The 26,739-nt window shown below is 46.2% G+C and overlaps 2 protein-coding genes, 1 long non-coding RNA gene and 1 pseudogene across 3 annotated transcripts in view; 1 reads left to right on the forward strand and 3 right to left on the reverse strand.

Moving 5' to 3' along the window:
* Nucleotides 1-26,739, reverse strand: part of LOC139790612 (uncharacterized) — a 301,741-nt gene that overhangs the window by 7,086 nt on the left and 267,916 nt on the right. The gene's annotated exons all lie outside the window — the stretch shown is intronic.
* On the forward strand, nt 781-1,744 carry LOC139790545 (olfactory receptor 14A16-like; annotated as a pseudogene).
* On the reverse strand, nt 14,701-15,672 carry LOC139790546 (olfactory receptor 14A16-like; the record flags this gene model as incomplete). The annotated part of the gene is made up of 1 exon (XM_071732419.1): nt 14,701-15,672. A coding segment is annotated over one exon (972 nt), but the record flags the coding sequence as incomplete, so codon positions are not given.
* LOC139790584 (zinc finger protein 502-like) overlaps nt 20,181-26,739 on the reverse strand; it is a 41,015-nt gene continuing 34,456 nt past the window's right edge. Inside the window, exon 2 of the mRNA XM_071732454.1 lies at nt 20,181-21,322. Coding sequence (XP_071588555.1) covers nt 20,301-21,149 — 849 coding nt within the window. The 5' untranslated portion in view covers nt 21,150-21,322 and the 3' untranslated portion in view covers nt 20,181-20,300. The remainder of the gene's footprint in view (nt 21,323-26,739) is intronic.

The following is a 26,739-nucleotide window of genomic DNA, read 5'->3' on the forward strand; positions in this document are numbered from 1 at the left end:
CAGCTGTGCTCTGCCCTGGGAAGCTCTGGGCAGTGCAGTCTGAGTGAGGCTGGGCAGGGAGCTGACCTCCCTTCATCAGATGCCCTCATTCCATCCCTGGGCTGTCTCCTTGGGCTGTCTGTCCAAGCTGGGAGCTGCCTTCCAGGGGGCACAATGAGCCTGGTGTGTCCTGGGCTGGAAACGTGGTGCTGAGAGCTTGAGAAAGGGTCAGACACTGAGTGCTCTGAGCTGGGTCCCTCTGCTCTCAGCAGGGAGAGGCAGAGACACAGCCCAGCTCCCCCTTCTCTGCATGCAGCTGCAGGCAATGCTCTTTGCTCACTCTGTTCTGCCTCAGTGCTGCAGCAATGCTGAGGGGTTCTGATCCCCAAGAACACTCCCCATAGGAGATGGGGGGAGCTAGAAAAAACAAACCTCTCAAACTGCCTTCTGTTTTGCGGGCTCTTTTATGCTGAGAGCACAGAACATGCAAGACTTTGGCATCACCAATGATTGCATATGAATAATTTCTACTCTGATATTGGTCCCTGACCCCACCATTCCCATGAAGCCCCCATTGCAGTGCTGGGAAAACTCCTTGGCAGCCAGTGAACAGAGTCCCTGCTGCAGACACAAACATCAACAAGCAGGGTTGTAGCCATGGGCTTTAGGGAAGAACTCCTAGAAAAGTGTGTGTGTGTAGGATGGGGATATGGAAGGGGAAATGGGTCTCATTTTTCAGAGAATCGTCTCCTAAATTTTTTGTGTTTCCTCCTCAAACAGCTCCCCATGCCTTTTAGAATCAGCAGATGTCCAACAGCAGCTCCATCAGCCAGTTCCTCCTCCTGGCATTTGCAGACAGGCGGGAGCTGCAGCTCTTGCACTTCTGGCTCTTCCTGGGCATCTACCTGGCTGCCCTCCTGGGCAATGGCCTCATCATCACCACCATCGCCTGTGACCACCACCTCCACACCCCCATGTACTTCTTCCTCCTCAACCTCTCCCTCCTCGACCTGGGATCCATCTCCACCACTCTGCCCAAAGCCATGGCCAATTCCCTCGGGACAACACGGACATCTCCTACAAGGCATGTGCTGCACAGCTTTTCTTCTTTGTCTTCTTCATCTCAGGAGAGCTTTCTCTCCTGACCATCATGTTCTACAACCGCTACGTGGCCATCTGCAAACCCCTGCACTACGGGACCCTCCTGGGCAGCAGAGCTTGTGTCCACATGGCAGCAGCTGCCTGGGGCACTGGGTTTCTCACTGCTCTGCTGCACACAGCCAATACATTTTCCCTGCCCCTCTGCCAGGGCAATGCCCTGGACCAGTTCTTCTGTGAAATCCCCCAGATCCTCAAGCTCTCCTGCTCACACTCCTACCGCAGGGAAATTGGGCTTCTTGTGGTCAGTGCCTCTTTATCATTTGGGTGTTTTGTTTTCATCGTGGTGTCCTATGTGGAGATCGTCAGGGTTGTGCTAAAGATCCCCTCTGAGCAGGGAAGGCACAAAGCCTTTTCCACGTGCCTCCCTCACCTGGCCGTGGTCTCCCTGTTCATCAGCACAGCCATCTTTGCCTACCTGAAGCCCCTCTCCGTCTTCTCCCCTTCCATGGATCTGGTGGTGTCATTTTTATACTCGGTGGTTCCTCCAGCAGTGAACCCCCTCATCTACAGCATGAGGAACCAAGAGCTCAAGGGTTCTCTCTGTAAAATTATTCCATTGACATCTTTCAACAATGAAAAATTCATCACCGATCTCCACAAATGAGTCTCACAATATCTTATTGCCTTCTTTTGTTTATTTAGGGGGGGGGATTTGATTGTTTGTTTTTTGTCTGTAACTATTGTGTTTACCGTTCCCTCTCTTTTTGTTGTCATTCATGGTTATGTTCCTTATTAATGTTTAGATATGTATTGCTAAAACTCAGAAATGTCTGTTCTTTGTCTCACCGGGTTCTGTTTTAAGATTTGTTCTAACACTTACTCAGAGTCCTTGATTGTCCACTAACTAAAACCATCTGCTCTACTTGACATCCTGTCCTTCCAGTGTCTCACGTGACCCACTCAGCATGGTGTCACTTTCAAATTCCCTGAGGGTGCACGTGATGCCACTCTCTGTGTCACTGGTGAAGATATTGAACAGGACTGGTCCTGTTATAGACCCCTGAGGGACCATATTGGAATCTGACCTGGTCCCCAACACTTCCATACAAAGAAAGAATTGGCATTTCTAGGCCATGAATGGCCAGGTTGTTATAGGAACAATTCAAAACCCAAAAAATAAAAATTAATCCAAAGTCATTTCTAACATCTGTGTGAATTATTCACCCGTGGGACAATGGGAGAGCATCCCAGGATGACCTTTTCAGTTGAGGGTGGGAGGTTTCAGTGGGGTCAGAAACTCCCCGTGGGAAGCCAGAGTAGGGACAGGTGGGGATTTGATACCAGCAGCAGAGCTGGGCTGAGGGACTCAACACCCTCTGTGCCTGAGTCTGTACTGAAGGGGTCTGCAGGGCTCTGTGCTCAGGGAAAGGGCACAGGAGGGGAGCTCGGATGGGCAGGAGCCTCAGGACATACCAGAAGGACAAATCCAGGGTCTGCCCCTGACAGGGACTCACCTTGGCCATGGCCCAGGCTGGAACCTATAACATTACTGATAGTGTAGGGTTAAATGGGGATGGTGCAGCATGCACAAACCTTTGCCTCACAGGCTTAGGGCATGGCATGTGATAAGGATCTACAGTCTCACCATTGGTATAGATCACATCTCGTACAGCCAATTCTTTCAGATACCTGAGAGCTTATCCCAGTGTGGGTGCTTTGACCTGTGGGCAGTCTATTTCCTCTATATAGGGATATGTCCAATGGGCATGAAATGTGTATCCTATGGGTATCTCCTAGCTGTGTGAAAAACCATTGTACCATGTACACACTGTTGAAGACCATACCACAACTACGGTTCTTAAGCAGCTCTTACCAGGAATGAACCACAGAGCAACACTAATCCCAGATAAAAAGCCACAGATCACACACCCTGAGAGCCAAAGGTGCAGCATGATTGGTTTAATTTCCAACCCTGTGAAATTTCCAAAGAAAATTGTTTGATTCCCACTCAGCGGAGCAATCTGGGTATCCTCCCACTGGACTCAAAATTCAAACTTTTTATATAAATGAGTTGAAATTTGAACTGGGCTTGAGCTAATTAGCTTAAAGCCCCACGTTGGGCGCCAATAAATCTGTCAGGGTTCAATGCTGGGCCACCAATTAACCAAATGACAAAATCTCTGTATTAATGCCCCTCCCCACCCTGATAAAGAAAGGAGAGAGAATAAAGGAGAGAGACTTATGGGTTGGAAACTAAACTACACAGGTTTAATGAAACAGTAATGATAAAAAGGAAAAAATACTAAATATATAAAAATACATAGAAAAATCGTACCATGTTCCTCCCCCCTCGCCCCCAATAACTCTCACGTCACCACCAAGGCTTCAGGGCAGCCCTGGGAAAGTCCAGGCTTGACTCCCGGGGTCAGCAGGACTGGTTTAATCCCAGATCAGTTGTAGGGGTGATCACTGCAATCCCTCCTTCTCCTTCAGTTTAAAGCCTCTTTAAAGCAGCTTAAAGAAAGAGCTGCAGGCATGGACAGTGTAGGGTGTAGTGAAATGAGGCAACCAGGTGGCACTAATTGCCAGGTAGTGGGCATGACCTCGTGTTAAGCCCACCTGTGCCTGATTAGGGCGGGCCCCTACTGCGCATGAGCAGGATTAGGGGGCCAATAAAGCTCACACCTGAGGAAGCCAGAGGCTGGCCACTTTCGGAGCAGTAGCACTGATCCAGGCTGGTCAGCCCTGAGAGCATCAGACTCAGAGCACTGTTCGTGTGTTTCTGCTGGAACACCTGTTTGGACCTTGGAGCGCTGTGCCCTAAAAAAGGTTTGTCTTGCTACAGTAGGGCAGCCTGCAGGAGAGATGGCCAAGGGCTCTGGAAGGCTGAAAGGCCCAGCAGGACCAAGGGCTTTGTCACCTCAGACATGGCAGCTGCATCAACCACCATGGTCTACCAGGAGTAATTTTGTCCTGATGCTCTGGACTTCCTTTCCCCTTCTTGGGGAGGTCAAGACATGTCAGAATATTTATTACACATTTTCATACTGTACTGTCCGTAGGAAGAGTCCTGACCTACAAGTGAGGGATGGGCTCTGCCTTCCCATTGACTGGAGGTCAGAGTTTGTCCTCAATGCTTCATGAATACATAAATAAATAATGAAAAATCCTTGCTTTCAGAGCCACCTATACAGAATTTTTGCCTCCCTACAATCATAGCTTCCAGTGATCTGCTCTAACAAGGCCATGGGGAGGCTCTGGCAGCAATGGCCCTCACTGGGGCCAATCAATGCTTCAAGGTACTTTCAGGTTCCATTCTGACTTCTGGAGCAGTTTGTTCATTCATCTCTCAGCACCTGAGGATCATGGACTCAGCACCAAACACACCCTGGGGCTCAGTGAAATACAGAGAGCACTAAAGGGCCATGGCTGTCTATGGGATATTCTTCACATCTTCAAGACTTGTACAGCTAATTGGAGAGGTTTTCCCACTCTAGTTAAGGAGGAACATTTCATAGAATCCCAGAATTGGCTGGGTTGGAAGGGACCTCAGAGATCATCAAGTCCAACCCTTGATCCACTACCGCTGCAGTTCCCAGCTCATGGCACCGAGTGCCACATCCAGTCTCCTTTTAAATATCTATATATTTTAAATAGATGGAGAATCCACTACTTCCCGGAGCAGCCCATTCCAATGTCTGATCACCCTCTCCCTAAAGAAATTCTTTCTAATATCCAACCTAAACCTCCCCTGGCACAACTTAAGACCTTGCCCTCTTGTCTTGCTGAGAGTTACCTGGGAAAAGAGCCCAACCCCCCCCTGGCTCCAACCTCCTTTCAGGGAGTTGTAGAGAGTGATGAGGTCTCCCCTGAGCCTCCTCTTCTCCAGCCTGAACAGCCCCAGCTCCCTCAGCCTCTCCTCATAGGATCTGTGCTCAAGTCCCTTCACCATCCCAGTTGCCTCCTTTGGACCTGGTCCAGGACCTCGATATCCTTCCAAAACTGAGGGGCCCAGAACTGGACACAGGACTCGAGGTGTGGCCTCACCAGCACTGAGTACAGGGGCAGAATCACTTCCTTGGACCTGCTGGCCACGCTGTTCCTGATCCAGGCCAGGATGCCATTGGCCTTCTTGGCCACCTGGGCACACTGCTGGCTCCTCTTCAGCTTCCTGTCAATCCAGACTCCCAGGTCCCTCTCTCTCTGGCTGCTCTCCAACCACTCTGTGCCCAGCCTGGAGCTCCCCATGGGGTTGTTGTGGCCAAAGTGCAGGACCCAGCACTTGGCCTTGTTGAACCTCATCCCATTGGAATCAGCCCAACTCTCCAGTCTGTCCAGGTCTCTCTGTAGAGCCCTCCTGCCTTCCTTTCATACTGTGGTTAAGGAAAACTCGTTTCTCCTGATAAAAATTTCCTGAAGTCTGACATAGTGTGGGTAACTTCTCACCCCCCCCAACCCCACAATTGTTTTTATGTCCCACCTGGGACTTCCATCCCTGGTCCTTGCATCAGACTTCTCTCCTCTCTGCAGCTGGAGGTTACAGCTCTACTGCATCACCTCCCACCTGCTCTCCTCAGAGAACTGACTGCACACGGGCACAGCAGTTTTCCTTTGTGCCAGCCAAGAAAAGTCAAACAGAGAAAGTGAAGAAGAATCTGAGGAGAAATGGTTTAGAAAGACAGACGGGAAAAGAGAGATGTTGTTGCGGCGAGCCTTCTTTCGGGGACTCGGCTCTTCTCCGGAGCTCTCCTGCCGTCCCTCTCCTCAGGCGTCTACATCTCTTGTCTGCTTCTGGGAGCATGCTTTTTATTTTGCCCTTCAGCCCTGCCCATTTCCCGCTGGGGCAGGCCCTAATTATTGGGCACACCTGGGCCTAAGCTCCCAGTTCATTATCAGCGACACCTGAGGACCTGTGGTTCTCTCTACATTTCCCCCCTTTTTGTTGTTTGTTGAAAAAATAGCAATAATTTAAACATTTCATTATTTTTACAATTAATTTAATATTTCATTTAAACATTTCATTAACATTTCATTTAAACATTTCATTAACATTTCATTTAAACATTTCATTAACATTTCATTATTTTTCAACATTTTTTTCGCCTATTTTTTGAGGAGGGAAAATTCGGGCTCTTTAGCCTCTGTTAGCAGGAGATGAGGTCTTAAAACACCAGCTCAGCTTTCGCTGGTACTCGCCACCTCGGGATGCCTAGCCATGCAGAGGCTTCTCCGAGCATTCACCGCACCAGTCTTATCGCGTGTCCCTAGGGCTCCGTTTCAGGACCGCACTGTCACGTGTCCCTGGGAGGCTCCGTTTCAGGACCGCATCGCGTGTCCCTGGGAGACTCCGTTTCAGGACCGCACTGACTTGATGCGCACTCAGAGCTCCGCTTCACCTTCAGCATTCCTCGGGCTTGAGTTCCGTGCGCCAACTTGCTGCTCCTTTCGAGCCTCATTCTTCTCTCCTGCCTGGCTCGCCATTCCGGGCTGTTGTCTTGCCGTGCTGGGCTTCTACTCCGAGCTCTACACGCCGCCTACAGCATTTAAGCTTAGCCTTGTGGAGCTTTTCCCGTGGTTGCGTATTTGGAGCTCTTTATAGAGCGTCCCACACCAACGTGGTGGCTCCATCTGACGTGATTGCGTATTTCGAAGCTCTTTATATCGCCTTTCGCATTTAAGCCTGGCTTTGTAGAGCTTCCCGCACCAACGTGGTCGTGTAGAGCTTCTTATATTACCTCAGCATTCACGGCTGCTGTTGTTGCCCGCATTCTCCACCAGATGTTGCGGCGAGCCTTCTCTTGGGGACACGGCTCTTCTTCAGGAGCTCTCTCACCGTCCCTCTCCTCAGGCGTCTTCATCTCTTGTCTTCTTCTGCTTCTGGGAGCATGCCTTTTATTTTGCCCTTCAGCCCAGCCCATTTCCGGCTGGGGCAGGCCCTAATTATTGGGCACAGCTGGGCCTAAGCTCCCAGTTCATTATCGGCGACACCTGAGGACTTGTGGTTCTCTCTACAAGATGTGATCATCATGACAGAGGTGGCTAAAGAGACAATCAGGCTGCTGAAAGACAGGCGAGCTTTGAACAACCTGCTGCTCAAAGCAGCACCCAGGGGAGAGTCATCTGAATGAACAAAGAGTAGGAGAAGGGGACAGTTGGAGAGGAATGGGAATGGCCTTTGTCTGGACAGTCTGTGCCTGGAAAGGTGACTTTAGAAATGGTCACTGTATCACCACCACCAGGCAGAAGTGCACCAGGCACTCTGCACTTGGTATGTTCCTCACCCCTTTTTGGGGTAGTTGGGAGGTGTTCTGCATTTTTCCTACAGTTTTTATTGCTCATCATCATGCCCCATGGCCCCCAGAAGAATCCTGACCCACAAGTGAGGGATGGGCTCTGCCTTCCTATTGCCTGGGGTTCAGAGTTTGGCCTGACTGATCCATACAATAAATAAATACATAAATACATAAACAAACAAATAAAGAAATACCTGAGGCTTCAGAGCCACCTTTACAGAACCTTTGTCTCCCTGCAATCATGGCCTCCAGTGACCTTCTCTAACAAGTTTCTGGGGAGGCTTTGCCAGTAACAGGACCCAAAGGGGCCAACCAATGCTTCAAAATACTTCAAAATAATTTGGGTTTTTGTTTTGGCTTTAACTTTTAAAACCGTTTTTTTTTCAGTCTCCTGTCAGTACTCATGGGCTCAGTCTCTGGCACCAGGGGGCCCATTACAGTACCGAGCAGCCGCGAGTCACCCTGTGGTGTTTTTAGTGTTCAAGACTCACGCAGCAAATTGGAGAGGGTCCATTTTGGAGGAAGATTACAAAGAGCATCAAAAAAGGTTTTTTAAAAAGTTGTGTTTTACTGGTTTTCACTTCAGAATTGTATATTCAACTGGTATTGGTGCAGAGGGTCTCTGAAAGAGGGCTGGACAGTGAGGAGAAACCTTTGAGATCCAACGCTTCATGGAGAACATTGTTCCTAACCTCCCCAAACACAACATTGCTCTCATTGGTGGGAGGGATTTGGAGTCAACTGGGAGGGACTGGGAGAGACTGGGAGGGGATTGGGGTCAACTGGGAGGGACTGGGATGGATGGGGAGGGACTGGTTTATACTGGTGTGTACTGGCCTGTACTGCTTTAACTGGCCTATAGTGGTGTATGGTACTTATACTGGTTTATACTCATCTGTACTGGTTTGTACTGGTCTGTACCGGTTTACACTGGTCTGTAGTGGTTATACTGGTTTATACTGGTCTGTACTGGTCTATACTGGTCTATACTGGTTTATACTGGTTATACTGGTTATAGTGGTTATAATGGTTTATACTGGTCTATACTGGTTTACTGGTTAACAGTGGTCTGTACTGGTTTGTACTGGTCTATATTGCTCTATACTGGTTATACTGGTCGATGCAGGTCTATACTGGTTTATACTGGTAATAATGGTTATGCTGATTTATACTGGTCTATACTGGTTAGTACCTCATATTCGTTTATACTGGATATAGTGCTCTATACAGGTCTGTACTGGTCTATATTGGTTGTACTGGTTGTACTGGTATATACTGGTTATACTGGTTTATACTGGTCTATAGTAGTCTGTACTGCTCTATACTGGTATATACTCGTTAAACTGGTGTATACTTGTCTATACTGGTTACACTGGTTTATACTGGCCTATACTGGCCGATACTAGTCTATACTGATTTGTACTGCTTCTATTCGTTTATACTGGTTATACTAGTTTATACTGATAAAACTGGTGTATACTGGCCTAAACTGGTCTATACTGGCCTAAACTGGTCTATGCTGGTTTATACTGGTCTATACTGGTTTATACCGGTTTATATTGATTTATGCTGGTCTGTGCTGGTCTATACTGGTTATACTGGTTTATTCTGGCCTGTCCAGGTCTGTACTGGTTTTTAGTGGTTGATACTGGTCTATACTGGTTATACTGGTTTATCGTGGTTATATTGGTTTGTACTGGTCTATACTGGTCTATACTGGTTTATACTGGTTTATACAGGTCTATCCTGGTTATACTGCTCTATCCTGGTTATACTGGTTGATACCGGTTTATACTGGTTTATACTGGTCTATATTGGTCTTTACTGGTTATATTGTTCGATACTGGTCTATACTGGTCATAATGGTTTATACTGGTTTTACAGGTTTATAATGGTCTATACTGGTTTATACTGGTTTATAAAGGTTTATACGGGTCTATACTGGTTATACTGGTTTTTACTGGTAGTATTCGTTTATACTGGTCTTTACAGGTCTATACGGGTTTATGTTGGTTACACTGGTTTATACTGCTTAAACTGGTCTATACTGGTTTATACTGGTCTATACTGGTTTATACAGGTTTATACTGGTCTATACAGTTTATACTGGTCTACACTGGTCCATAGTGGTCTGTACTGGTCTATACTGGTTATAATTGTTTATACTAATTTATACTGGCTTGTACTGGTTTCTACTGACTTATACTGGTCTATACTGGTTTATACTGCTTATATTCGTTTATATTGGCTATACTGGTCTATAATGGTTTATACTGGTTTATAATGGTCTATACGGGTTTGTACTGGTCTATGCTGCTCTATACTGGTTATACTGGTCTATACAGGTCTATACCGGTTTATAGTCGTTATAGTGGTTATACTGGTTTCTATTGGTTTATACTGGTTTATACTGGCCTATACTGGTCAGTACTCATTTATACTGCTTATATTCTTTTACACTGGTTATACCGGTCTACACTGGTTATACTGGTTTATACTGGTCTATAGTGGTCTATATAGGTTTATACTGGTTTTACTAATTAAACTGGTCTATACTGGTCTATACTGGTTTATACTGCTTATATTAGTTTGTACTGTTATACTGGTCTATACTTGCTATACTGGTTTATACTGGTGGATACTGGTTTTTACTGGTTTATAGTGGTCTATACTGTTTGTACTGGTCTATACTGCTCTATACTGGTTATACTGGTCTATAAATATCTATACTGGTTGATACTGGTTTATTCTGGTCTTTACTGGTCTGTACTGGTTTGTACTGTATTTAATATATTTATTATTATATACTGTATATTATAATCGTCTATATTTCAATATTGTTTATAATATTAATAATAATAATGTTTATAATATAATGTTATATACAATGCATAATATATAATAATAAATATATAATATATATCATATATATAATAGGTAATAGATAATACATTAAAATATACAAATATAATATATAATAAATCATATAATTATAATAATAATAAATCATATATTATTATTATATTTTAATATTATTTTATATTATTATTTATTAATATGCATTATTATGTATTATTACGTATTATTACGTATTATTATTTTTATTATATTTATTTTATAATAATATATATATTATTTTATTAATTTATTCCTTATTTATTATATACTGTATACCATTATTTATTATATATTTTTAAATAACATTATTACTTATTATTCTATATTTTTTAATTATATATATTATATAAATAGTACTATATATATAAAATATATAGAATATCTATACTATATATTATATAGTATGTTTATAATATATAATTTATTATTATTTTTAATACTTAATTTTTAGTCTATACATGTATTATATATTATATCTTTATATGTTCATATTTATTATTATATAATTTAAATTATTATTATTAATTATCAGTTATATTTGTTACTATATATTATATGTATTATTTTACATCAATATTTACTGTTACTTGAATTACTCATAATCATTTATTCCTATAATTTTTATATTTATTATTATTATTCACATCGTTCTCGTTTTATTATGTTTAAAAATTATTATAATTTATTTATTTACTTTCTTTTTTTATTATTCAATTGCTATTATTTATTATATAATTTATTTCTTATCTATTATTCTTTATTCTTTATTTTTATTCTTTATTTTTATTCTTTATTTTGATTTTTTTATTTTTTATTTTTTAATTTTAATTATTTATTATCTAATTATTTTATGCATTTATTTATTTATTTATTCTTTTATTTTAAGATTCTATTTAACAATTATATAATTTAATTAATTTCAATCAGTTTTCCTTTTTACTCTCCATTTGATTTCTCCTAATATTCCCCCCACGCCCCTCATTTCCAGCTTTGGAGCCCTCAGTAGAGGGCAGTGAATCGGCGTTAATTGGGCAGCACTTTAATTGGGGAACTAAAGGGGGAGGAGGGGTTTGGTCACGAGCATCACTGGGGGGAACAGAGGGGAGAGGGGCACATGGGAACAACCTCATGAGGGTACAGCTCGTACTTAGCCTATGGTTGAGGAGTGTGTTTGATTGGCCATGAAAATTTATCATGCTTTGCTTTGCTTTGTTTGCAGAGAGGAAAACTCCTGCTGTGCCCGTGTGCAGCAGTTCTCTAAGGAAAAGAGGGGGGAGCTGGTGCAAAGGAGCTGAACCATCCAGCTGCAGAGAGCAGGGAAGAAGTCTGATGGGAGGAGAAGTGATGCAAGTGCCAGGGGCCAAGGAGAGCAGTGGTGGGGTTGGGGAGGTGAGGAGCAAGGGTGTCCATCCAGGGTCACACCTCAAGGAGCTGCTTCTCCTTCTGGTGCAGACCTCCTGAGGAGACCCTCTGGGTCATTACACTTGGAGAATGCTGCTAGAACCTCCCCGCTGAAGTACAAATAATGAAATATTCCCTCTCAAATAAGACTGCAAAGGTGCACATTGAAATCTTCATCCTGATATCCATCGGGAACAAAATTAATACCTCCAAGGAGCTCTACACGTCTTGAAGACATGAAGGAAAAAACAAAAGATAAACAGCTCCTTTGGGCTTTTCAGGCTCATTAAATGAACTTCAGATATTGAGAGAAGAAAAAAAAAAATCTCTGATAAAGTCAGAAGCAAAACCCAAAATACCTTAACACACTGATGGGCCCCCCTGAGCCTGCCAGAGCCTCCCCATGGCCTCGTTAGAGAATATCCCTGGAGGCCATGATTGCAGGAGGCAAAGGCCCTGTGCTGGTGGCTGTAATGGTGAGAAAACCCTTTGGTTTGTTGGATGCAGCAGAAAGGCCAAGCCCTGACCCCAGGCCCTGGGAAGGCAGATCCTGAGAGCCTCAAGAGAAAGTTTCCTCTCCCCAGCCTTGGTGGCCCAGGACACTGCTATGGCCAAGGGGACAATGACCTCACTCCTTGACAGAGCCCTTGGCCACCTCTCCTGCAGGCTGGCCTACACTGTCCATGCCTGCAGCTCCTTCCCTTCAGGCTGTTGTCACCCTTCCTGCTTTCCCAACTTAATCTCACCCCAACATTTCCAGACCTTCTCTGCTTTCTCTCTGCTCTCCCTGGCTTTGCCTTGAAAACAAAATCCTGGGCTGATCCAGAACCCCTCTGGGTAAAGCTCTAACCCAAGGATACCCTCGGGGTAAAACTTCTTGTTCTTTCCCTACAGTCTGGACCTCCCAAGGTGACCTTTGTGAAGGGTTTAGACTACCAAGAGAAGTTCCATCATAAAGTCATAGAACTCTTTGGGTGTGAAGGGATGTGACAGACCACACTTGTATTTCTCATGTATTTCTCATGAAATACATGACAATGTATTTCTCATGGTCACTCCAAAAGGACTAGCCGTGCCACCTTTTTGGAAATGAATGAGGAGTCTGGTATGGACCTACAAGACACATAAAACATTCTGTGGGAGGAAAAAAAGTATGTGGTCAGTCTTTATCCTCCGCTGTCAAGGGTTTGGGAGGCAGTCACAGGCTGCAACCCAACCTATGTCCCTATCTTAGCCCATGTACCACCTTGAGGGATGGAAGCTGCTTTGCACCTCCTGCCTCCGGTTAGAAGAGTGCTTGTGATCTGTGGTCCTGCAGGCTTCACAAACACAAAGAGTCTGGAGTTTTGCTGGGATGGGTAAAAACTCAGGGACAGAATTAAGCGTGGCGTGGTCTGAGAAGAGTGTGTGCCTCAGAGCCTGGGATGGATGCTTCTGATCCCATCCCTCTAATCAGTCTTGCTCTGGGCTGGGGATTTAGGAATGCCCCAGGACATTCCTCTTATCGCTGTTTGTTTGTCTGATTTTGTTAGGCTTGTTTTGTTTCTTTCCTAGGGAAAGAATTGCTCCTCTAAGTGATAATGTGACCCTCAGTCCTTTCACTCTGTACCAGTCAGTGGTGTCAGAGGAGCTGTCAAGCATTTTCTGGGACAGTATGGTTTCAGTCCCTCTCCCCAGCAGGGCCAGGTCAGGCACTAAGGTTGGATCCAGCAGCACCTTGGCTCCTCTCTGAGAAGGAGTTTAGAAAGCAAGGGGGTGCAAGCTGTGACTCCCTGGGTGCCCTCCCCAGGTCATGACAAGTGCCCACCAAGACCTTTCCCACAGGACTGCTCCCAGCCAGGTAGCCCCAGCCTGTGCCATGGCCCGGGTGAGTCCCCTGCAGGGGCAGACACTGGCACTTGTCCTTCTGAGATTTCTCTCCAGATGAGCTCTGCTGGTCCTTGACGCCTTCCATGGAACAGAGAAGCCTGGGAGAGCTCCTGAGGAAAGACTCCATCCCAGAAGGCATTGAGTCCCTCAGCATCATTGGTGTCTCCTCTTCCTCAGATCCCTGTCCCATCAGCAGGAGCCCTGCACTTCCCTTCTTCTTCAGCCTTGGTCTCCAACACAGCCATGGGAGATGTTGCTTTTGCCCTCGAGTGCTCTTGCAGGGCCAGTTACACACCCATGGCTTTCTCTGCCAGGGTTTCACTTGCCAGCCCAGAACAGCTCCCTCCAGGCTCTCCCACCTCCCCTCCCCTCTCTCCCAGCACAGCCCAGTTGATGCTGGCCCCACACCAGTGCCCTCCCCAGGCTGCTCTGGGCAGTCCCACCACAGCCCCAGCCCCTCAGAAGGGCACAGCAGCTCCTGGGGGGCAGAGAGAGCTCAGAGCCCCAGATGGGTGACCATGCATGGCAAAAGGAGCAGGAGGCACCCTGTGTCCCCTGCTCTCCTCTCCAGGAGATCCGCAGAGCTCTGCAGCCCCTCGGGGCCATCCCCTCTGCCCAGCCCAGCACAACAGCCCTGGCCCTTGTGCTCCTCAACAGCTCTGACTGCTCCAGGCACAGAGCAGCCTTCCCAGGGCTGCTGCAGCCAGGGAGGGGCTTTCACTTCCCTTTCTTTCCTGAAACACTGACCAGAGAAATCAGAGAAAAAAAATGGTGAACATTCATTTATTTCACTTTAATTGAGTAGAGGTCCTCCACTTACACAAAGTTTATTGATCAGAAAAGGCTGGTGCATAATAAAGCAGGAGGGTTGAATAATGACATTACTTTTCCTTCCCATACATTCCTGCTGCATTTAGGATGGGTATCAGAGAAAAAAAAAATGTTGAAGATTCATTTGTTTTACTTAATACAAGCCACAACCCCACAAACATTAAGTATCTGTATGACACAATATGGGTGGAAAATGGGGAGGGGATGAATAGCGACATTTCTTTAAAATAAGAACATACAATATCGAAAAAAAGAAAAAAAAAAAAAAAAGCTAACTTGACAGCTCATGGTATACGCCTGCATCCGATCGCAGATGAAGGCAGGCAGTCTATGGCTGCTGAAAAATACCAGTCATCAGCTTCCTCAGAGAACCCTGGAGTTCCTGGTTCCTCATGCTGTAGATGAGGGGGTTCACTGCTGGAGGAACCACTGAATATAGAACTGTCACTACCAGGTTCAGGGATGGGGAGGAAATGGAGAGGGGCTTCGGGTATGCAAAGATGCCAGTGCTGATGAACAGGGAGACCACGGCCAGGTGAGGGAGGCACGTGGAAAAGGCTTTGTGCCTTCCCTGTTCAGAGGGGATCCTCAGCACAGCCCTGAAGATCTCCACATAGGACACCACGATGAAAACAAAACAGCCAAAAGCTAAACAGGCACTGACCACAAGAAGCCCAAGTTCCCTGAGGTAGGAGTGTGAGCAGGAGAGCTTGAGGATCTGGGGAATTTCACAGAAGAACTGGTCCAGGGCATTGCCCTGGCAGAGGGGCAGGGAAAATGTATTGGCTGTGTGCAGCAGAGCAGTGAGAAACCCAGTGCCCCAGGCAGCTGCTGCCATGTGGACACAAGCTCTGCTGCCCAGGAGGGTCCCGTAGTGCAGGGGTTTGCAGATGGCCACGGAGCGGTTGTAGGACATGATGGTCAGGAGAGAGAATTCTGCTGTGATGAAGAAGACAAAGAAGAAAAGCTGTGCAGCACATGCCTTGTAGGAGATGTCCGTGTTGTCCCCGAGGGAATTGGCCATGGCTTTGGGCAGGGTGGTGGAGATGGATCCCAGGTCGAGGAGGGAGAGGTTGAGGAGGAAGAAGTACATGGGGGTGTGGAGGTGGTGGTCACAGGCGATGGTGGTGATGATGAGGCCGTTGCCCAGGAGGGCAGCCAGGTAGATGCCCAGGAAGAGCCAGAAGTGCAAGAGCTGCAGCTCCCGCCTGTCTGCAAATGCCAGGAGGAGGAACTGCCTGATAGAGCTGCTGTTGGACAACTGCAGATTATAAAAGGCGTGGGGAGCTGTTTGAGGAGGAAAGACAAAAAAAATTTAGGAGATGATTCTCTGAAAAATGAGACCCAATTCCCATTCCAAATCTCCATCCTACACACACACACTTTTCTCGGAGTTCTTCCCTAAAGCCCATGGCTACAACCCTGCTTGTTGATGTTTGTGTCTGCAGCAGAGACTCTGTTCACTGGCTGCCAAGGAGTTTTCCCAGCCCTGCAATGGGGGCTTCATGGGAATGGTGGGGTCAGGGACCAATATCAGAGTAGAAATTATTCATATGCAATCATTGGTGCTGCCAAAGTCTTGCATGTTCTGTGCTCTCTGCATAAAAGAGCCCACAAAACAGAAGGCAGTTTGAGAGGTTTGTTTTTTATAGCTCCCCCCATCTCCTCTGGGGAGTGTTCTTGGGGATCAGAACCCCTCAGCATTGCTGCAGCACTGAGGCAGAACAGAGTGAGCAAAGAGCATTGCCTACAGCTGCATGCAGAGAAGGGGGAGCTGGGCTGTGTCTCTGCCTCTCCCTGCTGAGAGCAGAGGGACCCAGCTCAGAGCACTCAGTGTCTGACCCTTTCTCAAGCTCTCAGCACCCCGTTTCCAGCCCAGGACACACCAGGCTCATTGTGCCCCCTGGAAGGCAGCTCCCAGCTTGGACAGACAGCCCAAGGAGACAGCCCAGCGATGGAATGAGGGCATCTGATGAAGGGAGGTCAGCTCCCTGCCCAGCCTCACTCAGACTGCACTGCCCAGAGCTTCCCAGGACAGAGCACAGCTGGACACCTCCTTGCCTGAAACCATCTGCATGGCAGGAGCCCCAAGAGCTGTGCCTGCAGCTGAAACTCCCGCTCCCAGCCTGACATCAACAGCAAGAGCAGCTGAGGGGGGCATGGAGAGAGGCAGAGCAAAGGCACTCAGGAAAGCCTTTCCCTCCCCCAGCCCTGCACAACCCCTCCCAGATGGTGATAATGCCTGGCAGGCACCTCCAGCCCCTGGCAGGGGGAGGTGGGCACATGGCAGCACAGATGCACTTCAGCTCTCCTGTGAGCAGATGGAGGAGAAGGTGCCCAACACCCCAGAGCCCCACGGGCTGGCTGAGGGCTCTGCTGTCACACAGACCCTGATGAACCTGGGAAGGTGATGCTGGATGTATCTGTAGGGAAAAGGAGGGTGAAAGCACTGGCTGAGGTTACTAGCACACAGAAGGTTGATGGTGTAGGAACTGACAGAACATTATCTCACCTCCACAGATGAGGTTCCCTCCCACCTTAAAAAGACAGAGAAAAGTGGAAGTACAGCCTGAGGAAAGCCAGGTTTCCCAGCAGGAACCTGAACCCTCACTGTGCATATGAAAATCCCCCCAGAAAAAATCTGGGTATGATTTTGGATCCATGAGTAGTGGTCCCCCACAGAAACGTCACAAAACCAGAAGGACCCTTCCTTGTGCTCCCTGTCTCCTGCCAGCCACAGCTTCTGCCAGCACCAGGGAGCTCTCCAGGCAGGCTGAGAGCTGCCCCTGGCAGGCAGGCAGGCAGCAGAGTCCCTGCCCCAGCACACAGCCCCTGGGCTGCAGGACCCTGCTCTGAAGGACAGCCCTGGGCACCCCTGCCTGCACACACCCCCTCAGCCCCTGCAGCCATCCCCAGCAGAAGGCAGCCCCATGGCCTCTCCCTCTGACGCTGCTCCAGGACAGCCCTGCTCTGCCAAACCTTTTCCTCCTGCCCACCAAAATCCTCCGCAAGGATCCCAGCAGCTGTGGCCCAGGCTGCCAGCTGGAGAAGGAAGACCCCCTCCAGGAAGCCCAGCTTCCCTGCCCTGCAGCCAGAGACTCACCATGGCAGAGGCTGGGAAGATTTCTCTCTCCCCCAGCCCAGGCAGCTCTCAGCTCTCCTCCCAGCCCAGGCTGCCTTTCTCCTCTCTCTGCCTCCTCTCTCTGCCCTGCCCTGCTGCCTGCAGGCAGTGCCCTCAGCCCTGCTGCGCTCTGCAGAGGAGCTGCTCCTGCCCAGAGCTCTCTCTCTGCAGCACTCTCTGCTTGCCAGCAGCTCTCTCAGGCTCAGGAGCCCGGCCCAGCAGCACAGGACCAGCGCCAGACTTGGCCACTTGCTCAGCTCTCTCGGGGCTCCCTCCAGCTCTCCCTGGGGCTCCCCAGGAACCCAATGGGACACACACTGAAGTCATGGCTCATGTCCTCTCCCTCCCTCCTTTCCAGCACAGCCACTTCCCCTCTAGAGACACAACCTCTGCTTCTCCCACTCTCCCACTGGACACCTAGGCAGTGCCAGGGGGAATCTCCTTTCCCTCCTCTTCCCACGCAAGCCACGGGTGACACTGGAGGTGCCAGGCTGCTCCAGCCTCAGTCAGGGTAGCTGCTCAATTGAGTGGCCAAGCACAGCCCTGGGGGGCTACAGGAAATGTCAGGGCACTCCAGCACAACCACCTGCTGCTGGCACAACAGCACAGGACTGTCACATCCCATGGCCTGACCCAGACAACAGCCAAAGGAGATTCCATCTCCCAGGCCAGAGTTTTCCTTTCAGGGAAAAGTTACCCTCTGAGGGTAAACAAGGAGTGACAGCCTCCTGACACCATGCGAGTACCCCTTGATCACAATGAGATGAAATGACACTCAAGGTCTTTTTCTCTACAGTCAAAACATCAATTCTGTTGCTCTAAGAATTGAAGTTTATTTTCAAGTAATTTTTAGGGAACACAAATCACTCACAAGTATGCATGAATATAGATATTCTAAAAGCACAAAAGTAGATACTTCAGTGTTCAGGCTGTGCAATCACAAAGGCTGATTGCTTGGATCATAAAAACCACATACTCAAATGAGTACTCTTGCATCTCAACAATCCAATCCCCTAACCCCCTGCTTCCAAATATCACAAGGCACGATGATATCATAAGGCAATATCATAAGGCAATGATATCATGATGGCTACAAGCTTAGCATCTTCACTCCAGCTTCTTCAGTTCAGGCAGTGGTGATATGTATGATGTGCAGAGTCCTTGTTCTTCAAGCAGGGTCACCTCCAAAGCTAAGGGTTCTGTAGCAACATCCTTGGGACTTGATGTGCCTGTGAATTTAGTTCTACAAAGCCATTTCTAATTCAATTGTTCAAGAGGTGCACTTTACAAATTGATGTCTTTTAAGACACTAAAAGGGCATTCTTTGACTTCTTTGTGGCATTACGTGCACTAACATTATTCACTATGAAGGGTGATCACAAATTTTAAAACAGTAGAGCATAACAAAACCAAATAAGAATGGAAAATCTACACAAATGCAGCAAAGATAAAAATACAAAAAGAACTCATAACTAATTTTGTCTCCCTTTTGCTCCTTTTGCAGATTTCAGTTACATTTATATATCCCATTATCTTCTCTCATGGATAAGTTTTCCATAGTAACAACATTCCATTATCACATGTACCCTTGCCATACACACACCTACCTATGTTAGTCGGCCAGTAAATTTCCATGAGACTCCCTTAAACTATTGCTTCTACATTTCTACAACTTCTGTGCTTCTACTTATGTAAAACCATTGCATGTATGTTTCTTTAAACTACTACTTCTATTTCTATAAGTCTACTGCTTCACAAGAAATGAATCAATCAAGCAAGGAAGATGTTCTGGAGCTTTTCTTCCAGATTCTTGTCTACTGAGCTGTCACCAGCTTGTTTCATCCTCGTGAGAAACCATTCGAGATGTAATTCTCTTATTTCAGGAGACAGCTGACAGATGCCTTACTGGAGGATGCTCGAGGTGTCCCATCACATCACCCATGGTGTCACAGAGAGCTCATGAAGCATCATGTCAGGAGAGCTCATGAAGCATCCCTCCTGACAGGCAAGGAGCAGTAACGCTGCTCTCAAGAGCTGTGCCAGCTCCTGGAGTCTGCAGGCATCTACAAGGTGGTGAAGGGTCTGGAGAAGAAGTGCTCTGAAGAGAGACTGAGGGAATTGGGAATGTGCAGTTGGGAGAAGATGAGGCTGAGAGGAGAGCTTCTTGCTCTCTACAACTCCCTGACAGGAGGTTGTGTTGAAGTGGGTGCTGGCCTCTTCTCTCAAGTGAACAATGAGAGGACAAGAGGACATGGCCTGAAGTTGCACCAGGGGAGGTTTAGGTCAGATCTCTCATTTCTTTTCTGAGAGAGTAGTTAGGTGTTGGAACAGTCTGCCCAGGAAGGTGGTAGAATCACCATCCCTGGAAGGGTGTAAAACCATGTAGTAGAGATGATCCTGCTCTGTTGCTGTCAGCATTGTCCTGCAGTCTGCTGCCTCCCTCTTCTACTGCTCCCTCAGCTGCACGCCCAGCCTGGTGTGCAGGAAAAGTGTCCAGGATCCCATCCTGCCACATCCCTTTAGGAGGGTGTCATAATTGGAAATACTTTCCTGTTTTTTCCTTATTTGGAAAAAAGCCTTCATGACGCTGAAACAAAAATGTCAAATTTTGGATGGGATATGAAGCTGTTCATGAGCTTACTACATTTTGTTCTCCACGAGAAGCTGGAGAAAGCATCATTGGTCTGATGGAGCGTGGAAAATGAGGTCAACTTGACCCTTCCTACTTGGTGATGGCTGTGCTGGGTCAGGTAATGACAGATGAAATCTAATTTCCAGTAAAATCTTATCTTGCACTCAGTGTAGCTTTAATGTTTTTCACTGGTATGGAGGCGTTGATGCTTCTTCAAATGGTGGCTTTGACGGAAGCTTTTCCCACAGTCGGGACACTTGTAGGGACGTTCACCCCTATGGATCAGTAGGTGTTGGGTAAGACTCGAGCTGGCTGTGAAGCCCTTCCCACACTGGGGACACGTGTAGGGTTTTTCCCCAGTGTGGACATGTTGGTGATTAATCCAACAGGTGCTCCTGTTGAAGGCTTTCCCACAGTGAGTGCAGGGATACAACTTCTCTCCTGTATGGATGCGGTGATGCTGTGATAATGCAGAACTCTGGGCAAACTCCTTCCCACACTCCAGACACTTATATGATCTCTCTCCTGTGTGGATGCGGCGATGCTGTGATAATGCAGAACTCTGTGTAAAGTCCTTCCCACACTCCAGACACTTATAGGGTCTCTCTCCTGTATGGATGCGGTGATGCCGTGATAAATCAGAACTCTGTGTAAACGCCTTCCCACACTCCAGACACTTATAGGGTCTCCCTCCCGTGTGGACGCTGTGATGCCGTGATAAATCAGTACTCTGGGAAAACTCCTTCCCACACTCTAGACACTTATAGGGTCTCTCTCCTGTGTGGATGCGGTGATGCCGTGATAAATTAGAACTCTTGGAAAACTCCTTCCCACACTCCAGACACTTATAGGGTTTCTCTCCCGTGTGGATGCGGCAATGCTGTGATAAATGGGAACTCTGGGCAAACCCCTTCCCACACTCAGAACATTTAAAGGGTTTCTCACCCGTATGGATCCGTTGATGCTGGATAAAAACTGATCTCCTTTTAAAATCTTTTCCACAGTCAGGGCAGGTGTAGGACATGGTGCCTGTGTGATGGTGTCACCGTTGGACCAGATCTGAGCTGTCACTAAACTGTCCCCCGCAGTCAGGAGATCTCTGGGGTCTCTCACCCTGATGGATTTTCTGATGGTGGAGATGGGCTGAGCAGATCCTAAACCTTCTCCTGCGTTGCTCACCGGTGTCAAATTTCAGTCCTGGATAGACTCATTGATTTTTATCTAAAATCACACTTTGACTGGAATCTTTCCTATCCTTCAGCTACCCAGTGAGGTTTTTCCCAAGATGGAGTCAGCCCGTGTTTGGGAAAGAAGCTCTAGTGTGCTAACAAAGTAGAGTTTAGGCTTTCTGTGGTGTGAGGGCAGGCAAAACCTACATCAATCCTACTGTGAGTGAAAATGGAGTGTAAGGTGGAATAGGAAGGTTACACATAGAGCTGGAAACCCAGTGATCATCCTTTACTTCCTATTTAGGATCTACGCTGGCACCCAAAACCCAAAGGGGCCACTGTGTGGGGCAGGGGGTGCTGGGGTTTTGAGCCACACCTGCCTTGAGCTGTGATGACCCAATTGTACTGACACTGCAAGAGGCAATTTAGGACTCTCCCATTGCTGTCTTAAATCTCTGGGGTGATTTGGGGGTCTTAAAATTAAATCAACCCCTTTGGTATGAGTTTGGATTCTCCGTCATGGTCCCAAATCCCACCAAGACCTTGGGATTCCCCTATTGCACCCACATTCAGGATGAGCTGTCATCCAGTGGGATGGCCAACCCCAGTGTTCCACGGAATGACCAACTGTAGAGCAGGAAGTTTGTCCAGATGACATTCAAGGTCCCTTCCAGCTCAAATCATTCTATGACTAAAGTGTGAGGAGATGGCTTGGCTCCTCAACCCTCTTGAAGAGGTTTTGGGGGTCGCGAATCTTACTGCCCTCACCCCAGGGATAAGTTTAGTTCCCCCCTCTCACCCATCCCTCTCCCTCCCCCATCTTGTGCTGCTCACCCCCAGTTTGGGCAGTACTGGGATAACCACCCCCCTCCCATCACCTCCCATCACCTCCCAGTACCTGCAGGGGGGGCACAGCCCAGGCCGGTGGGGAGGGGGGCTATGCTCTGGCAGTCACCAGTTGGGGGGTCCTGGCTGTGGGGCAGGGGGTGTGGGTGCAGCCCCGGGGTGGCGGAGAGAAACCTCCCGGGAGCTGCTGGACAATCACAGGAAGCAGTGGGGGGAGGAAGAAAAGGTGGGGAGGGGTCTCGGGGGGGAGGGACCAGACCCGAGGGGTGAGGTTGGAAGTTGGCAGGGAGGGGGGACACACCAGGGTTGTGTCCTGGGGGGTTGGGAACATCAGGCTTGTGGCATGGGCAGGGGGAGGGGACACATCAGAGCTGGGTGGTGCTGACCCAACCTCAACACAAAGCCCACAGGCCCTGGAGATAAGAGGCTGTTAATTCACAGCTTTCAGGTGTAAACTCAGGGGGACAATGACCAACCCAGGTCAGGGTTACTGCCCTGAAGGTTCTTCTTTTCACTTTATTTCCATTTCACACTAAGCTTATTTCTGATCCTGGCACAGAATTAATTCTGAAATAATTTTTTCTGTTCACAGCACCTTGAGTTTTGGGAGCCTGCAGAGTCCAACTCTGCAGTCCAATAAAACAAGATGTTATAAATTGACCATGTACTCTGAGTCTTTTTAAACCAAATTAGAATTTATTTAATTATAGCAAGTAGAATAATGAGCAAAACAGCGCTGGGTGACAGGAGAGTCTCCGCTCTGCTAAACTGCCACACCCACTTTTCCTCACGGCAGGCTTTTTAAAGACCCCTCTTCTTGTTACATTTCTCTTCTTGATACACTGCGCATGTTCCAGTTGTTACCAAGGGCCTTCTCGTCTGCTCCCGTCTCTACGTCACCAGGCTGTGATCTTAATGCTCCACCCACTTTCCAAAACAACTTACTACAATACTTTAATAAAAGATTTCTAATACATATAACAGTTTAATAAACAATCCACAACATTTTATAACAATCCCCCCTTTTTCTTTTGATAACCATTTGTTTATTAAACTTAAACCCAAAAGGACCCACAGAGACTGCTGAGAACATAGGAGGAAACAGAGCAAGTAGAATTAATTCCTGGAAATCTCACAGACTACACAAACCCTGTAGTAACTATGATAAATGAATACAAAACTATATTTTATTGCAATTCCCCCCTTTTCTTTTGATACTTATTTTATTTATCAAACTTCATCTTCTTCATATTCATCACTGCTTACAGAAGGCGATACAGTTTGCAATTTTAAGTTTGATGTTAAAACCAGTAACTTAGCAATCTCAAGACGTTTTTTAACAAATTGTAACACAAAACGCAATATGCAAGGACCAAATATAAGTCCCAATATTATCGTAATGATTGGTCCAGCCAATGTCGAAATCAAAGTGGTTAACCAAGGAGATAAGCTAAACCAATTTTCATACCAGGATCTGTTGGATTCTAATTCTCCTTTCCGTTGTTCCAATCTCTTTCTTAGTTCCGCCGTGGAATCCAACACTACCCCGGTATGATCAGCAAATATACAACATTCCTCTTTTAAAGCTACACACAACCCACCTTCTTTTAAAAATAGCAAGTCTAAACCTCTTCTGTTTTGTAACACTACCTCTGATAAAGATTTTACAGATGTAGCCAGAGCATTTATAGACTGCTCCATCCTGACAATATCCTCATTAACTGCTTCTTGCAATCTTTGCATTGCCTGCCCTCTTACCAGAGAAGTTATTCCCGTTCCTGCCCCTACTCCTCCTGCTATGAGCAAGGTTGCCAAGGTGATTGCAGTAACAGGCTCTTGCTTTTGCCTCTTAATACTTTCATCTGTATGTTCAAAATAATATAATACTTCATTTGAAGTATGATATATTATTCGAGGGATAATTGTCACCTGGATACAAAAATTAGAGGTGTTAAATATATGCAGTGATAAACAAGGTGTGATCCCTGTATCCGAACATACCCATTTATTTCCTTCCCCTGGTACTATCCACTTATGCATCTTATTCTTTTGTTCCTGAATTTTATTGTCTGTTATGGTGCGATTACAAAGGTGATTATATTTTGCTGGTATTTTCCCAATACACCTTCCTTTCCCTGTTACCTGCTGAATTGTTATTCCCTGAGAGCCATTTCGATATTCTTCCCAATTACATTCTTTTGGATTAGTCCTATTAGACCATTGGACCCTGTCAGTTCTTGCTATAGCCTCATAATAGGGCGGTCTGACATTATAACACAACCAACAATCTTCTGTTAAATTTGGCTTGCTCTTGTTTAGTGCTACATAAGAAGTTTGCATTAGATACCATAAGGGATCATTGCTGAGTTCTTTTATAGGTTCTGGTACAGGAGTAATAAATTCTTTATTACTCTCTATTCCGGTTTTTATTTCACCAAACTGTACTGTATTAGTTGGAGAAGACTTATATTCTAGATTTTTAGAGTTTAAAATCGGGTTAGGCCCTACAGGTATCGAATCAGGAGGAATCCTTTCCTTTTTAATAATAAAATGTCCTCCTCTATCTGCTCCTTGTTCTCTGAGCCTTATTCCCCATCGTTGGCCTCCTAACCATTTATCATCCTCCATCCTTTATACTTTCAGACTTATACCTGTACAATTTCCTAAATTAACTATTCCCCACGAGACATCCCGAGTAGGAGGTTTACAATATTTTCCATTTCCCCAAAAAGACGTTATATATTTGTCAGGTGTGGTAACTTTCCAATCTGAAGCAACAGTCTCACAACCCCAATATGCACAATAAAAATGCCCTGGATAGTTACAATATGCTTTCCCTGGATTTGATGCAGGACAAATGTAATACGGATAATAATTCAAACATGGTTCTGTTTTTACTAGATCACACAAATATACATGGAAATTTGGTTCTCCTGGCCCTGTGTATTGGCTCAAAATCTTCTGGTCCTCAAGTCTACTTAATGTCCACCTGTATGGTTCATGTGGATTAGTTGAATCTGAAACTGGTGTCATGAAACAAAGGATGTACAGGAAAAGAGGTGCCTGTAAAATCTTTTTAAATTGCCTCCTCTGCATTTCTCTCCCAATATTGTTACTAGTCCAGTGAGGGACCAGCCCATTTATTTTACCTATTTTCCTTTTGAAAGAATGGGAGTTCGGCCAGGGCCGCCCACACACTCCAGGTCCCAGGCTGTGGTTTCTCTGGGTTCCTCCTCTGCCTCGCCTGTCGACTGCCCCAGCAGACACAGGGTGTACCATCTTCTCGGCAGCAGGAGCACCAGCCGAGCCTTCTGTCTTCGAACCTGCGAGTTCGCTGCAGCCCACGATTTGGTCCTCACCATTCAAGAAGTGCACTCTATGCTTAGGGCTTCGAACCTACACTGAACAGCAACAATTAGGATGTATTCAAAATTTTAAATAAAATCAAAAGTATAAATCTTTTTAATAGTCACCTCCTTATTTCTATGTTATAACAGGAGTCACAAACCCCTTCTGGAGGCACCCCCCCAATTATAGTATTTCCACCAATTTTCCTTACATCCTTTGCATTTAAAATTCACAAACGGATAACAACCACAACCAACAATGACATATAACAATTCCTATTAAGTATAATACTAACAAGCTATAAACAAGAAAACATTGAACCGCCTTCTATACAAGAAGCTCAGAACCACCACAAGACACTCATCGTTTCAACACCAGTTTGGTTTCTCCTGGGTGGCTAACAATTCTCCACTGTGGGGGATTCACTGGTCCTTTAATGCGATTTGCATGAGTCCACCCTCGCTCTGCAGTCCGAACAGCAGTCTCTGTAGTAAGCAGAACAAGATAAGGTCCTTCCCATTTAGGTTTTAACGTTTCTTCTTTCCAAGTTTTAACTAATATCCAATCTCCTGGTTTGATGTTATGCGTATTTAAATCCAAAGGGGGTCTTTGTGCAATTAACCCACGTTTCCAGAGATCATTACGATGTTTGGCCAATTGTGAAATATATATTCCTTAATTACCTGGTCACGTATTAAAATATTTGTCTGGGGATTTTCTATCTGATAGGGCATACCATACACCATTTCAAAAGATGATATTCCTAGGTCGGCCCGCGGCCTAGTCCTTAGAATTAATAACGCCATTGGTAAACACTTATTCCATGATAATTTAGTTTCAATCATCAATTTAGTTAATATAGTTTTAATCTCCCCGTTCATCCTTTCAACTTTTCCCGAGCTCTGCGGGTGCCATGGTGTATGGTATTCCCATTTGATACCCAAATTTTCCATCAGGTCCTTTACAATTCCCGAAACAAAATGTGTTCCTCTATCCGAATCAATTACTTCTACCACACCATATCGAGGTATCACCTGTTCTAGCAGCACTTTTGTAACTTGGTTTGCAGTCGCTCTTGAAGTTGGAAATGCCTCGACATAGTGCGTCAAATGATCTACTATTACTAATAAGTATTTATATCTTCCTACTTTGGGTAATTCAGTATAATCTATCTGTATATGTGAAAAGGGTCGATATGCTGGAGGGCGTCCCCCGAATGATTTTTGTCTATTTCTTCCTTTATTAACTTTT

The sequence above is a fragment of the Heliangelus exortis genome (assembly GCF_036169615.1).
Source record: "Heliangelus exortis chromosome W unlocalized genomic scaffold, bHelExo1.hap1 SUPER_W_unloc_2, whole genome shotgun sequence".
NCBI lineage: Eukaryota > Metazoa > Chordata > Aves > Apodiformes > Trochilidae > Heliangelus > Heliangelus exortis.